This window comes from Zosterops lateralis, assembly GCF_965231275.1.
Source record: "Zosterops lateralis genome assembly, chromosome: 14".
Classification (NCBI taxonomy): Eukaryota; Metazoa; Chordata; class Aves; order Passeriformes; family Zosteropidae; genus Zosterops; species Zosterops lateralis.
In genome coordinates, this window is record NC_139774.1 from 6,816,348 (window position 1) to 6,832,693 (window position 16,346).

General features: G+C 36.8%; 1 protein-coding gene across 1 annotated transcript in view; it reads right to left on the reverse strand.

Moving 5' to 3' along the window:
- The window catches only part of GABRA1 (gamma-aminobutyric acid type A receptor subunit alpha1), a 38,463-nt gene extending 24,080 nt beyond the window's left edge, over positions 1-14,383 (reverse strand). The window contains exons 1-3 of the mRNA XM_083871454.1: positions 14,296-14,383; positions 10,428-10,540; positions 1,788-1,855 (exon numbers count right to left, since the gene is read on the reverse strand). Coding sequence (XP_083727580.1) covers positions 1,788-1,855; positions 10,428-10,540; positions 14,296-14,369 — 255 coding nt within the window. The 5' untranslated portion in view covers positions 14,370-14,383. The remainder of the gene's footprint in view (positions 1-1,787; positions 1,856-10,427; positions 10,541-14,295) is intronic.
- Between the last annotated feature and the right edge of the window lie 1,963 nt (positions 14,384-16,346).

Here is a 16,346-nt window from a genome sequence, read left to right on the forward strand (position 1 = left end):
CTGTTTCACCTTCCTCCTCCTGGGTTTGGGTGGTTCCTTGTAATTGGGTAGAAAAGTCCACATTGCAGGCCACGGGTAGTTGGTTATTGGGTTAAAAGTAAAAAAAATTTAGGTGTCCTTTCATAATTGGACAATTCATGCTTAAAAGACCTTGGAAAGAGACAGAGCCATTTTCTACCTTGTTAGCTAGAACCCACAACTTGTGAGACTTACTACAGATAGATAAGAATTAATAAACATCTGAGTGCAAACATGAACTGCGTCTCTTGAGCATTTAATCCCAACTCTAACAGAAGAGAAGACAAAAAACCCACAGAGGATCTGCTACCAACCTGTCTGTGCACAGAGCACATTGCAGTAAGTGTACAGTGAAATTAAAATAGATTGTACTCTGATAAACTCTTCAGTTTATCTCTCTGTCTCTGATTTCACACCTAGTTCCTCAAGAAAAGGTTCAACATGAGTAGGCTGCACACACGTTACTTTTTATGGGAGGTGAGTAGGAGTTTTACACTAAATACTTTTCTGTGAATTCTTTAGTTTTGAAAATATATGAACACCTGCCTCTGTGTTTCGTGGTCACACATTTTATTAAGAGGATGATGAATTCTTTCTCCTGTTTAACTGACTGAAAAACTGGAGTCAACATGGTATAGATATCATGGCATTGGTTGCAATTATAAATTTGACTGTAGTTTTATAAATGCTTATACAAACAACCAAAAAATGATGGCTTTTCATAAAGTTCACTGAGAAAAATAAACTGTCTTGTAAAAGTTAATTTATCTGGTTTTCCATTTCTTAACATTGTTTTGAGTAGTCAGAAACTTGTAACAACCTGGTGTTGTTACTTCAAATTAAGCAGTTGACAATTTTGCAGTCAGAAATAGAACTTGTTTCCTTTCCTCTACTTATTTTCTTTTTTTTTTTCCTCAGGTTGAGAAAAATTTTTATTTTGGCAAGTGTATTTAGCTAAATGTAGCCAGCTAAGTTTGAACTGCTTTCATTTCTTCATTTAAACTAACAAGGATATTTCTAGCATTCATCCTAATACAGCATCCAGCAGATACTGGTGGCTGCAGACCAGGCTTTACCCCTCTAAATAGCAACATACTTGTGCAAACCTAATTTATATGCAAAATTTTAAGTACCTTATCCATATTTCTACACAACTCTTAGTATCTCTTAAGACCAGGGCTCACAACATCTTCATTCAGTTTTCTGAACATCTCCATTCCCTGCAGTTATCTGGCAATTTGATTTTAATATTCATTCCATAAAGAAGTGACACTAATTCTCTCATTAATCTTCTCTTTTTAGCAGCCAAGATCTAGGAAAGTCACTTTCCATTGATCAGTAGCTTTTAATATAAAAATACAGGTTACACTGTACAGATGTCACACCATAGGCATAAGTGTTAATTGCATTTTAAGATGATGATCTTTCTTGGCAAATTGGATCAGTGATGTGCCAGCGAGGACCTAAGCAATCACTCTCAGAAGAATATGGATCCAAACCCTAATGCATTTCATAATATATTATGTAGCAAATATAAAGTCTGTTAAAACACGTTATTAAAGTCACTGAGGCTTCTAATTTCAGGGCACTTAAATGCAGTCACAGCAGCAGGAATGGCAGCACATAAAAGCTGACGGCATTTTCGGATCAAGGGCTTAAAGGAAGACCAGCCTTAAAAGGGGTAAATAAGTTATTGCATAGTTCTTTCATCCTCCAAATTAAAAAGACAAGAGAAAATGAGTGCTGTAGAAATATAGGCCATCACTTACCATATCATGGTCTGAAACAGGCCCAAAACTGGTGACGAAGATGTCAGTCTTCACTTCAGTTACACGCTCTGATGAAGCAGGAAATTAGGACAGTGAGTATCTATAAAGAGCCTTCATTAGATCTAACCACTACCAATTCTCACAATAAATAGAGAAATTATTGGCTTTGATTAGCCATTCTGAAATTGGTCTGCAATACGATCCTGAGAATTTACTGTAGAAGTAATTTCACTGTCAATATTGTCAGCAACAGTTTTGTTTTTTTTTATTACAGGTTTTCCACAGAACTTTTTGAGATGCAACAGTACAGCAGCTATATTTCCACTGTTGTGGAAATCTTTTAATTCTTTGACTGATAAATCTTGTCTGACACTATAGCCAGTGCTGAATATTGAACACAGTACAATATATAATCTCTATAATCTTCTATAATCTCATGGGGTATTCAGGTTCTGGGCAAGCTAAAATAAGGTCTAATAATTAACCCTGGGCTTGTGAGTTAGATATTTTGTATTGAGATCAAGAACACAGAAGAAAGAGAGAGAATACATTATGGTGTATACAGACATGAATACACTTTATTGGTATGAGTTTGAAATGGCTGTATTACCCTTTACTTCAATAAACAAAAAGGAGTTAAAACTGTTTCAAATAAACATTGCTAAACTTCCCTACTGAAATCATCTGTCTAAATGTTTTCTGAAAGTGAGCTCTCCTCTACTATAAGCCCAAATGATAGATTAGTATAAATAACACTTCAGAAATCTGTAGCATGTACCTAACACAGATTATATGCACATCCTGTATCATACAGCTGGACCCCTCTGTGATTTCCAGGATCTCCATGGCACAATGACATTGGACATTTCAGAAGAAACCAGTGATTTTAGTGGCTACAAGTGCTGAGATGCCTAAACTGGTGTTGATCTCAAGAAAGAGGTTGAACATCTGACTTGTGTAGATGGACTGGCAAAAGACACTTTGAGAAGCACCCAAGCTTAACTTCCCCCATCCCTCTCCTCTCCCTCTACACACACACAGGATCAGTCACTTCTGAGCATCCTGGTGTGTTCTAGGGCACACATAGCAAAATATTCACCCAGGATGGCATAGATCAAAATAATCCTGTTGAATTAAATATAGCTGCAGGGAGTAACACCACCTGGAGGCAGGAATCCAAGCAGTGTGGAGTGCAGCTAACCCCATCAGCTTTCCAAAGTTATGATGGTAAAAGTCTGAATACATTTACTATGTGCCAGAATAGGGATTTTGATAGAGGTTTCAAACATGGAACGAGTGATAACATTTCTGAAATAATTTTCGAGAAATACATAAATTGAGCAATATGGAATATTAAAAGTAATCCTAAAGAAAACACTATAGTATATGTATAGCAAGCAGATATGCAGAAGACAAAAATTTTCCTAAGACAAAGAAATATATATGTAGCTATTTGTATAATCTTATTTAAATATTGAAAAATAATTAATGAACTGCCCCTCTAATTTAATACAAACATCTGATTTCAAAAGATTTTGGACTTGTTTAAATACTGATTTGTTCCACCTGACAGGAAAATTCAGACTGAATTCTAGCTTTGGGAGACATGTAGTCATAGAAGAGAGGCTGAGGCTTAAGGAAATAACTTGAGGACAGAAAATGGAAACAAAACTTTTGCACTAAGAAGGGAGATTTCCAAGGGAGTGAAAAAACAAGCAATGCTTTTTATTTCTGTACAATATTGAAAATAATTTAAGTGGCACATAAATCACATGAAAATTAGAAAATTCAGATTGTGAATTTAGAAGAGATTATTTTATCTCCACAGTGATTACATTTTTGCAATGCACCTAATCCCTTCCAATGCAGACAAACCAATGTACAGACCACCAAAATATTTTTTTTCCTTTGGTGTGTACCTCACTTTCAAGACCAACGAAAAAGTATCAAAACACAGAAAAAGATTAGCCACTCCATAGCCATATGGAAGTTTTGAAATTTTTGTTTACTGTTTTACTAATTAGATGATTCAACTGTGCTTTGTTAAGTACTTCAGAAGTTGTGAGTCACTCCTGCACAGGACATGTGTTTACTCATAGAGTTGAGCTATATATTTAGAATCAAGGTTACCCATGTTCAATTTGCATCTTGATTACCATGGGAAGACTTAAATTTTGCTTCAAATTCTCAGAATGCTTTTTTCAGGAACCACAAATCCTGAGTTGTATTCAAAACCTTCACTGCATCCCTCAGAACTAGAGACAAGTCTTAGTCATTGACCAAAACAGGCTCAGGTCAGGAGCTGACTGGATTTGCTGAAGAGGAATCCAGCAGTTCTAAAGATGCATTGACTTTGTCTCTTGGCTACGACATCCATCTCATGAACCAGGAGCAGGTAATGTAGGGATATCTGTGGAATATGTAAGGATTTCAGTAAAAAACCCTAAGGAAATTAATAATGACTATCTGGTTTGACTGTAAGGCAACCACAGGGTCCAGGTAGTTACTGAGCAGCAAAAAAGCAGCTGAGTACCACACCCAGACACTCTGGAACACAGCTTTGGGCAACTGATCCATGAAAGCATGGATCAGTTGAGCTATGAAATGGATCCACATGGATCCACTGAGCTATGAAAGCATCAGTCAACCTCAACTACTGTAATTTTACTGTTTACAAATACTGTGTTTTGCTAATGATGCTAGACTAGTGTAAACTCAAAATTAGTAACAATAAATATTTTGATTTAAACTCCCAGGGATCTCATTATTGCTAGAATTGTGACTGGATTATAAAGTGAGAACAAAATAAGAAATACAGATTTATTTAAACAGCAGGAAATAAGCCTATTTATCAGGAGAGCCCATACATGAAATATTTCCCTTTATGATCTGCCAGTATTTGAGCACAAGGTTTATTTGAATTGCACGTTGTGGTGGTTTAAGTTAATTCCATTTTTTGGTAATGCACTTGTTCTTCCTGCACGTCTCTGGTCTGTCTGTGCTATAATTATTAATATGGAGGAGATTTTTCCTCTGGCTTTGAATTAAAGGAGTTTTGATACCTGTACAGTGCACACTTAGACTAATCAGCCCAGCTGTGTCCTGTGAAGTATTTTGACTGAAGAACCACAAGAAATGCACTCAGGCATTTTGTGCTGCTGCATTAGTAAGAGTAGAGACCAAAAGGGAGAAGAGTGAGCTGTCCTGTGATCACCCACTGCAGTCTGTGCTGAGTTTACTGGGACTTGCACATGCCAATTAACAGCTCAGAGCTGCTCACATCCTACCTACCTCCCTACTCCTGTATTAAATCAATTTCCCTAGGATTTTCTAAGGCTTTTTACAGTTGTCTTTGCATTCATTTGGTGCCTACAGAGTGGAAAAAAAAGACTAAAATCAGCCCCTTCAGTTTTACAAAGTTAAGTGTAGCATCTGGTCCTTCCTTACTTGAATAATGTGTAGGGGTGAGGTCTTTTCATTTAGAGTAGAATCATTTAATCTTTAGTTATGCATACAAACAAACCCCTTATTTTCCTTAAACTTTATATTAGCTCAGATATGTTAAAATAACCAAGATGAAATTTTATCATGTTTATATATAATGTTCTCATACAACTGAATCTTAAAATCTAATTAACATAATACTGTGAGGTCCATTTCCCCATCCCTTCTACTCCGTGGAAGTAATGAATTGCCTGAGATTGGCTGGTGCTCCACTTAAGGACAGTCCCACTCAATTTTGATAAACATCACACAGGAGACATCAACAAATACCTTTAACTGACAGCATAAAATAAGGATAATTCTGTTCAGTACTCAAGTTGATAATCTACTTGGGATGATCTACTGGGCATTCAAGCCAAGAACAAAACCAAATTTAATTCAGGAAGATTCTGGTCTGTCACATCAAACCCATTGTTGTTTGTTCTGTATTAACCTTTCTACTAGAAAATCTCTCTCAAAGAGATAAGCCACATTTACCATTATTCTAATTTAAAAGGTCCCAGAACACGTAGTATCCTTCAGTTTTAGGGAGATGAGATGTGCTATGCAAAGGTGAAAGTCTTAGAAAATCTGTAGCTGTCCCTGACTTCATGTTAATGAATCTCATCACCTTCTTTTTGCCCTAAGCAAATCTTCCCTGTCTCCACTGTGGCACTTCAAACCTGCTGTGGTGGCAACCCAGAGACCATCTCTATGCCCCACATGAAGACAACCCTGAACAAAAGGGAAAGGGAAAGGCATATCCATTTACCTGAGAAACTTATTTTTTATATCCTTTTTCATTGCTCTTCAATTTTTTAAACTCCCATTCTAGATGCAGTTCTCTACTAGGAGAGATCAACACACACTGAAGTGAATTTTGCTTTTTATTTCACTCCTTCCCAGTACTATCTGATCCTTTTTTTTTTTTTTTTTTTCACAACTGTGTATTTGAATAGAGATCAGCATCTTTATTATTTAGGCCATTTTTGATCACCTCTAGTTCTACAACCCAGGTAGTTTCCACAGAAAATTATGCCATTACCTCAATGACTTCCCTCAGTTTTTTTTTCCCTAATGTCTGACATGATTTCCTCTTTTCAGCTTCACTATGTTACTCTCTGCAAATCCCTCTCCTTGCTTTTTGTAAATGATTATCCTCTCACAGAGTCAATAGGTGTCCTCTAGCATCATTCACAACATTTTTACATTCATTTTGGAAGTTCCATTTTCCATGCATAAATAACTAAATGTAACTATTTGTTCATGTTTATGGATGGGTACAACAGATGCTATTTCCTAGCAGTGTCTGACTAAGTGACTAAGCCCACATGCGAAGGAGGCAAAACAAGTAAATAACATAATTTATATCAATAATTATTGATAAGAACTGCAAATGTGCTAATCCATAACATGGTGTTGCATGCTCTTTTAAAAAAGAATCAGATTAATTTTATCAACGATGTCATTTTTTGAATAACAAGCATATTCAATCACTGTAATTTCTCTCTGTGGGTCACCAACTCCACTGTTTAATATTCTGGTTAATGGCAAATAATTCTCTCTTCCCCCCCTTGTTTTATGGCAAACTGCTCAGAGGTTCTCATTTAATTTCAGATATGGCCGTATTGGGTTATCTGATGATAATTTCCTTTCCTATACTCTCTATGGAGCATATGTTATTTTTAGTTTTCCTTTTGAAGTAACACCTCAAAAAAAAAGGCAAGGGCAGAGTTAATTTTAATCTAGCACTTATTCTATGCATGCCCGAAGAGTGATTCAAAATTAAATACCTCTAAGTTTTTCATTATCTTAATGCTCCACCTTTTTCTCTGACTTTCCCTTGAATTCATAGTGTAGCTGCTACAATGAATCTTTGTAATTAGATTTCTCCAGAAGGTTTTCCTTGGCTTCATGGTGCCTCATTGGCCACACCAGAAAACTCCTACCAAACAGTAAAGCTGCTCACCACACTAACAGGATGTTTGCAGACTTGAGATTGAGAAATATCATGGTGTTTATTTCCAAAAGGATGAATTTACTCCTCTAAATAAGTAGAGCCGAGATCAAGATCAAACCCCTTTCACAATTCATTACAATTCTGCAGTAACTAAAGATAGCTTTTCATCACTGAATTCTTCATGCATACACATAATGGCAAGGAAGGAAAAACAAATAACCTTACTGAAGAAACTATCTTTTATTCCATAAGTGAGAAAGAGATAAACTGGTCTCTTTTCTGCTTCTGTTCATGCACACAATTCTGTTTCTGTAGGTGTACGGATTTGAACACCTGCACCGCAGGAGGAGAGGTCGTACTGGGATAACCAGAGTCTTCTGCAATGTGCCCTTTCCTGTAAGACAAAGCATCTGCACCACGCATTGCTTTACCTCATCTGCTGTTTCCCAGAAGGCACAGAAAGAATAGAATGGACAGTTTTGGATGATTGGAAGAGTGCTGTAGTGCACTCAGTGATACACAGATTTACACTGTGCCTAACAGCATGAAATTTATCAACATAACATGTAATGAGGGGCTCTGGTCTCTTAAATTCTTTGATAGTTACATCACAGCTAATATGGAAGGAATGAGTTTTAGGGCTAATTCTACATATCTAAAAATATTGTTACATTGGTACATTTCTCTAACTTTTGCTTCAGAGTGGATAAAATTGTGTTCTGATCAAAATATTTAACAAGAATCCATCACTGATGATTGTAAAAAAAATGAAACCACTGCTTTTCCATACATTTTCAAATTTCCAGTATCAAGTCGTGCTATGATGGAAGGCTACTGAACTTCCAGCTCCAAAACCCATGCTATATATTGCATATATAAAATATATTATATATATTGATTTAGATTTCTCACTGGATATTTTTATGCATGGAACATTTCAGAATACATTTCCCCATTATACTGAGAATTGAAATCAACTGTCAAAATTGAGTCATCCTGAGGTGCCTCACTCAGATTTAGATACCTTAGAAAGAAGGTTTTAAAGATGTGAATTTCTAAATTCCTGAGCATACCCTTTATTATAAGTTACTACCACAACTGAAAACATCAGCCCAGGTATTTGTCTCTAGTTTCTGATTTTTGAAATCTATAATTTATAGCTTTTGAATAATGCCTTATTCAATAGCCAAAAGAGTGTATCTGCTTCTTACTATACTTGATTTCAACATTAATTTACTGCCCACAATTTAATCAGATGTGGGATTATTTTATTCTTTTTAAAGCCATGATACTCTTATTTCTAATGTTCAAAGCTGACAAATGTAAGAGAGAAATTTGCTGAAGTGACACCATGAAAATATAGCATACTGTGCAGAAGGAAAATTGGATATTCGAGGTTCTTGGTTACAGGCAGGAACAAGCAACACAATTCACAAAAGGAAGGACGCAAAGATTATTTATACTTTTCTAACCCTTAGTTAGAGAAACTACTCCAATCCTTCCTTCCCTCCAGCCCCTATTTCCCATCACTCATTGTTGCTTTCAAAAGCCATACAGATTGCTATTGAACTTTGTGAAGAGAATCATTTCCTTTCTGTCAAAAGTAAGTTTTAACTGGACCAGATGATTCTTTCATGAGTACTTTGAAGTCTGCATTCAGAAACATATATATAAAGACACAGACATAGGAGTTGATACTGATGTGCTTAGTTCTCCAAATCACAATCCAGAGACTGAGAGAAAATCCTTTCCTTTCATGTCCCTTTCTTTTCCCCTCTAGTTTCTGTTAAAAAAATCATAATAGCTATAAAACTCATATAAGAAATCATCATATGCTCAGATTTTTCTTGTAGACATGTACCAGACTCAGTTTACAGTCTCATTTATTTATTGCCTTCTGTGGTTTATTTACTGTGATGGAGTAGCTGACTGAACTCTCCAGTTCCATTAAACAAAGAATAAAGGAGCATTTATCTACCCTAGGTCAAGGGTTCACAAGAAAGCAGGCAATAATCCCGGTAGATAAAAGTAAAAACATATTATTTTTTTGTTTTCTATTACCTCAAATTGCACACAAAGATTTACAGACCAAGACATTTTTAAATGTGCTAATTAATACTTTTTAAACAGAATTTTATCTTTAGCCATTCCTCAAAATCAGTGAAGTCAATTTATTGAAGAGCCTGGCTCACAATTCAACAACAGTTGCAAGATGGTAGCCTCAAACCACAGAATAACCTTACACTTCATTACCTCCCATTTCATCCACAGGAGATGATAAAAGAATCCTTAATGGAATACCCCCTTATATTACAGTTCCTCTGAGAGTGATTATAGGAAAACAGTCTGAACTATATTTTGTGGCGTAGTGGTTGCTCTGTTTTATTTCATCTGAAGAGTCCAAAAGGAAAAAAAGAAAAAAGACATCTGAAAGAAGTAAAGCCAACCTTTCCACACACTGGAAAGAACAGATTTGTGCCTGTCCATTTAGAATTTCCATGTTTGTGAACAGTAAGCTTTTAAGACCCAATTTTGGGATAATGTCACAGTAGAACAAATCGAAGAGTGAACACAGAGATGTTGATGAAGACCAGGCTTTGCGACAATGTTTTTATAAAGACTATTGCTTTATAGCAAAGAATTGCTATGTGGTTTTATGCCTTTCTCTGGATTCAGCACCAAGAACAGAAGATGAAGGACATTTTTACCAAACTGTGAAGAAAAAACATTACAGAAACAAGTCCTTACAAATCTAAATAGAAAAAAAATCTTAAAAACTTCTATGAGACAATCTACTAGGGTAGATTGATACTTTCACTTTTAAAAAAACGAATCTTCATGAAAATAGTCATAGATATATGGGCTATTTAGGCCTCATTCATCAACTTGTCATTTGTCAGGTCACAGGTTGTATTTTTTTATCTTTTATTCTTTATACATTCAAAGTTTTACTACCCATTCAGAGGTCTTCTTGAATTGTGAACCGTTTTCTTCTTCTTTGGGGTATAAGTGTGAGAAAACCAACTATGCAAAAGACAGGGAAGGCATGGCTTTTGGGGGAAAAATAAAAGCTATATATTGGCATTACTTTTTGTGTAAATAAAAAACAGAATTAAGACAAGTATATTATGAAAAAAATAATGTTTAAACTGACTTTTTCTCTAGCATGTAACATTGAAAATCATAATACAACACACCTCCCAGTCCTGGTCTCAAGCGGTTGTCGTAACCATCCAGCAGACGATCCAGTATTCTGGTGAACACCGTGGTGTTGTCTTTGAGTTCATCTTGGGATGAGGTTTGTCCATAGCTGAAATACACAACAGTTAACATGAAAAAGGGTAATCCACCAATAACCTTAGGAAACAGCAATTTCCAAATCCATTTAATCTTGCTTAGACTGGTTTATGGTCACATAACCTCCTCCATATAACAAGATTGTAGTGCCTTGTAGAGTTCTTGCATGTTTACATTTTCTCCTTAAATTGTAATATTTTAAAATCATAAAAAATCAGTGCCCCCCTATAAATGGTGAGCAAATAGAATGGCAGTTCCTTAATGTTTATCTCATTACTCCTTATGTTTATAATGTGCTAATATGTGTTTTCCTCAGGAAAGCACTCATTTGTCAGCAAAGAATAATGTGTTTAATTCATAATAGCTATAAATGGTGTGAATACAAAGAAAAATATGGTAATTTGGAACACTGACAAGTACTGACAAAAATAGAGTTATCTTCTTAAATATAGAACGAGACTGAGTGTACATTTTCATAGCATCGATAATGTAATTTTGCTTTTATTTCTCATTTTCCTGTAGCAGTTAGATTTGGAGAAATATCTCCATCTTTGCCTTTCAAATGCGTAACAAAACCATCTGTTGATATGAAAATCTCTTGTGTCTATAAAGCTTCCCTTACAGATCCCTATGTATATCTCTAAGTCAGTCAAAGGTCCTGAAATTTTACTTGAAGAAGGATAAAATTAAAGCTCTTTGAACTCAGCTACCAAAATCTTACTTCCATCAATACAAATCAGAATGAAATCCTTTGGCTTAATGGTTTGCCTGCTGTAGATGACACCAGAATCAACCTTTCTCTTAAATCTGAGACCTTTACCTAATACCCTGTCACAGATGATTCCCTTAATCGTAGATTACACTTGTCTTAAATCCCAACCCAGTGGCAGTTTTTCATTCATTGCTGGGAAGACTTCCATTACAAACACATGGAGTCACCAGGGACAAAAGCAAAAGTGCTGCTTTTCAAAACATCATTTTGTTGTACATATTACCACTGAAGTGGAGAAACACCAGTTCCTACAGTGCAGCATCAAAGACTTTCCTTAGGAGCAGGTCTAGTGACAGAAGTGATTCTTCCGCTGGCCAGCCTGTTTTCTGTTTGGGGTACACGGTTCCTGGTGCCCTGCCAGTCCTTCCTGCTCTGACCACTAAAGACCCTCTCAGGAGGAATGTGATGTTACATGAAATGATCAGGTTCTGCTAAACCACCTATGAAATGTTTTCCCTGTGAGCTGCATCAGTCAGACATCCTTTGTGTATCCCACACTTACATCCCACTTGGATCAAATACAGAGAGAGGGAGGAAGTATACCCTGTACACAGGTACTCTGGAAATGCTTCCAAGTTTATTTTGCACTACAGGTTTGAGTATTTAACACTACTTCCAAGTTTATTTTGCAGTACAGGTTTGAGTATTTAAATCTGTTTCAGGACTGACATCTACAGAAGTTTTAATTCTATTTGGTTTATTTCCATAAAGTGTGATGTTTCAATGCATATAAACCACTATTCCTAATGAAAAGGAAAAATACCTAGCAGGTTTTAAAAAATGGTAGGAATTTCCTCTAACCATATCATACAACTTCATTTAATAAAAAAATAGATTGATTTATGTTTATTGATCATGCCTACAATTGAATTTTAAGTTGCAGACAATGTTTTTATGCTTCCTCTCTGTTACCAAATAACAAGTTCTCCTACTGTCTCTAGCAGGCATTTTATCTTTTAAAAGATCTTTACTCATACACCTTCCCCAGAATTTCAGCACAGGACCTTCAGTGGATTGAATTTTATATTAACACTCATTGTCAGATAAAAGCTGCTCTTCATACATATCTCAAGGATAGCAGAAGGTCATCAGAATTAAGGTGGAAAAAGGATACAAAAACACTTCAGAAATGTTAATGGTAAATAAATGAGTATGTTTGTGAGGAGCACCAGGAAAATGGGCTGGAGGCAGTGCAGTTGGATGACATACCCTGCTCCCACGCCAGGAGTCACATTTGTCAGTGCCCTCACCTGTTCTTCCCACCATTTTAGCAAAGGTAAAAAGCACTATGAGGGCTGGGTTTCACTGACATATGGTCACAACAGGAAGGTTCTGAACATTTGTGCACATATGGAGTAGACTGTAACTCCAGAGGGATTGTGATTTCTCATTGAAAACACACATATTGCAATAGTCCTATTGCTGGGCTTTTTTATGATAACAAGAGTGACATGGGAAGGCTGTCCCTGTATCACAGACACTTGATCTAATTTATCAATTGTTTTTAATCATAAAGCATTAACAGTACTCGAGAGGGAAAGCAAGGCAACTAACAATGACAAAATGGCTTTAAACCCAAGATCTACTTCGTGTAAGGTGTGTACATTTTGAGGAAAAAATTACTGCATGCAATTGTGTTTTCACATTAAACCCCAGTCTCATAAAAAACTGTGCACGGACTCCATCTACAGGTCATTATATTCCTGACACACCATTGATTTTTAAACTCTGGCCCAATGCGTTTTAATTCTCACATTAAGAATGCACATGCACCCATTACAACTACAATAAGTGTATGTGCATAGATATATGTGCAAATATCTATAGAATAAACATGTTTTCACAAAATTCTCTGGCTAGGTCAGATAAAGTACTTCAGGAATACTTCAAATCTTGCCTTATTGTATTATAAAAATAAAGGGGTTTTTTTCCTAAAACATTATTTGATACAGCAGCTGTTACATGAATCACCCACTCTTATTTTAATCTTTTTTTTTTAAAGGAAATGCTTGTGCAGATAAACCTTTGCCCATTACCACTCCACACAAATTTAAAATCTTCATGGCAGTCAGGAAATAAGTTCCTCTAGAACTGTGAATGCATAAGAAGACACTGAGGAGATCAAGGCACAAATAGATCTTTTGGGGACCACTATATTGACAATAAAAATATTCTACTGCTTTCTGGTTGTTAGGTAACATCATTGACAAGCACATTAATGTTTTTAATAATACAAAAATACATCTGACTGAGAGTCTTCTTAAATATTTTCACTGAATTTTGAATTGCAGACAGTACTTCAAGCATACTCCAAACTGCTTTATAGTCTTTAGTTAAACTACTAGTTGTTTGATGAGGTGTTGTATGATTACAAATTGGCCTTAATACTAACGTTATTTTTAGATTATGATTTCAACAAATATTCCACAAATACTCAGTGCAGAATTGTCTTTTAAAATATAACTGTCATGGGCTTTGAGCTTAGAAATTCTTCTTCATGCAAGCAGTCCCCTTTCACCAGGAAGGTCTACTTCAGATTTTCAATACAACTACTAAGTTTGCACACAGTCCTGACCAACAAAGAAGTTAAATTATGCCTCTGCTTATAGGCACAATAAAGTTACTAAAAGCGGTTAAATGATATTTAAAATAACCCTTCATTATACTTTTTTCCCCTCTGACCAAACCTGTATTTCTGAGTAGTCATTATATGAGAATAGAAAAAAATTGCACAGGTTTCTAAGAGGTAGATTAGTTTCAATTTGTTTCAGAAAGCTTTTGCTTATTTTCTTCACCATATTGAACAAAAAAAGTTTCATGCAAACAAATTGTAGTTTTCTTTTAAACTTTACTTAGATTTAGCTGGGACTTGAACAGGGATTAACTTCCCCCAATACACTTAATTGTAGTGCAGCCCATGCAGTATTTGTCTTATGCTGCTACACTGAATTAAATGTTCCTAAAATATGTTGGTGCATTAAAAAATATCTCCCCACCTTCTTTCAGTCAGTGCATTCAGGAGGAGGCTCCAGGCCCAGAAGCAGTCACAAAGCACCAGGAATCTCTTCATGGTGGACTCTGGAACTAGAAGGAAAATAACCATTAACATCACCCACATTAGAATAGATATTAGGGAAAAAATGATATCTGACATTGGAAACTTCTGCAGAATAATTTGATGTCAGGTAACCTCACAAGAGTAGATGCCATTCTGAATGAGGGTGCATGGCCTTGGCTGCTCTCTTGGTTACCTCTTACTTTTAGACCCCCAGAGCGAGGATGGTTTATTTTGGGGTAAGGGTGTATTCTTTCTGCATTACTCTTGAACTTCAGCAAAAACAGTTGCAAGTAAAAGCTGTCCACAAATCCTGTGGCAATTCTTACTCTGTTTCCCCCTGTGTTGAAAATGTGTCAAGGCACCTCCATTGCATTTCCAGATAACCAAGTGTAGTTGCTTTTTTGTTTGACTTGAACCAGCCTGAGCCCTTCCAAATCTGGGAAGGTGTCAGTGTGTGGTGGTGTGACTGAGGAGTTCCTCACAGCCACTGCTTTGCTTTGACGTGATGGAAGCAACTTTCTTCTAGAGATACAACAATCCTCCTCTTCCCTGAGATACAGCATCAGAAAAGGACTAAAACGAGCAGATTCTATCTCTGTGATCTGCTGCTACATAGGCACACTTCAGGGCTAAAGGGCACAATTCGTAATGAAACCATGTGCTGACAACCTACACACTATTTCCTAAATCTCTACCAGTCTCTGAATGCTGTTAAGGAAATGTTTTTGCATTAGCAGCCTTCTCCTCCTCTCTAAACATCTCCTGTACTCTCTCCAGACTTCACTGAGTTACTCTCAGTTTATCTTTGAGTAAAAAGTAACATAACTCAGAAAGTTTCTTCTGCTTTCTAATAAACCATAAAATAAAAAGCTGATATTTGTGGAATCAGTGATGCAGTTTCAACTAATTGCCCAGGAGAAGTTGCAGGTCCCTTTACGAATCAATTCAGTGTGTGCTGGAATACAGTCGATTTTTGGGATTCATTACATAAATAAGGTTAACAAATACGAAGCCTGTGTTCTCCCCCCACAGTCAATTGGAGGGGCTTCTACGTGCCTGGGAAAATGAAGCACTGTACACAGAAATGCAGTTGTAGCTTTAAATAAAGCTCCCCCAATTCACTGCACACACTCAGGGACAATTTAAATCAATAAAATACCGTTACCAAGCGGTGTGTAAGCAATGAGATATAATTAATGCCTTTATAGCCAAATGATCGGCAGACATGCACTGAATGGGGCTGAGCTCATCTGACTGGATGGGAAGGAGCTGGATGTGGCAGGAAAGTGTGGATAAAGATCTTCAGGGACCAGACTGCATCTTAACTTGCCCTGTAATCAGCCCTTTTACGAAGGGAAAGACAACATCTGTGGCTTCAAAAATCACCTTCTCCCGGTCCTGCCAACTTCTGCCTTTGCAAAAGGCTCCTCGGGATGAAGAACGGAAAGTGAATTATTCTGAACTATTTTGATCTGTTGAGCTCCACACTCGCCCCCCCTTCTCCCAACACCACCCCCTGCTTCGATAAACCCATCCAGGCACAATAAATCCCGTAGAAGGAAAGTTTCTTGCACCTGGAAAAAGCCAATGTTAGCAAAGACTTTGAATGAGCATTAAAGCCCATCAGCCCCCGGCCTCCCCCACCCGCACCGCCTGAGGAACCAGCGCCGGTTCTCCCATTCAAAATGGGAGCAAGAGCCACGCTTTGGGAGCGTTTCAGCAGCGCCCACTGGAAAAAAAAAAAAATAAAAAATAAAAAATAAAAAAAAAAAAAAAAAAAGGGGGAGGGGGGGATTAAAAACAAAATCGGGGTAAAAGGGGGGCATTTTGATGCATTTTGACTCACTGTGAGAGATTTGCTCCTCTCTGAGGCTCAATGGAGACTTGTTTTCCTCCCGGCATTTCAACTTTGCATCCCCCTGCCTGGAGCAGCCACCCCTCCCACCGCGCCCGCGGGAGGGAAAAAACCCAGACCCAAAACCCTCCTGC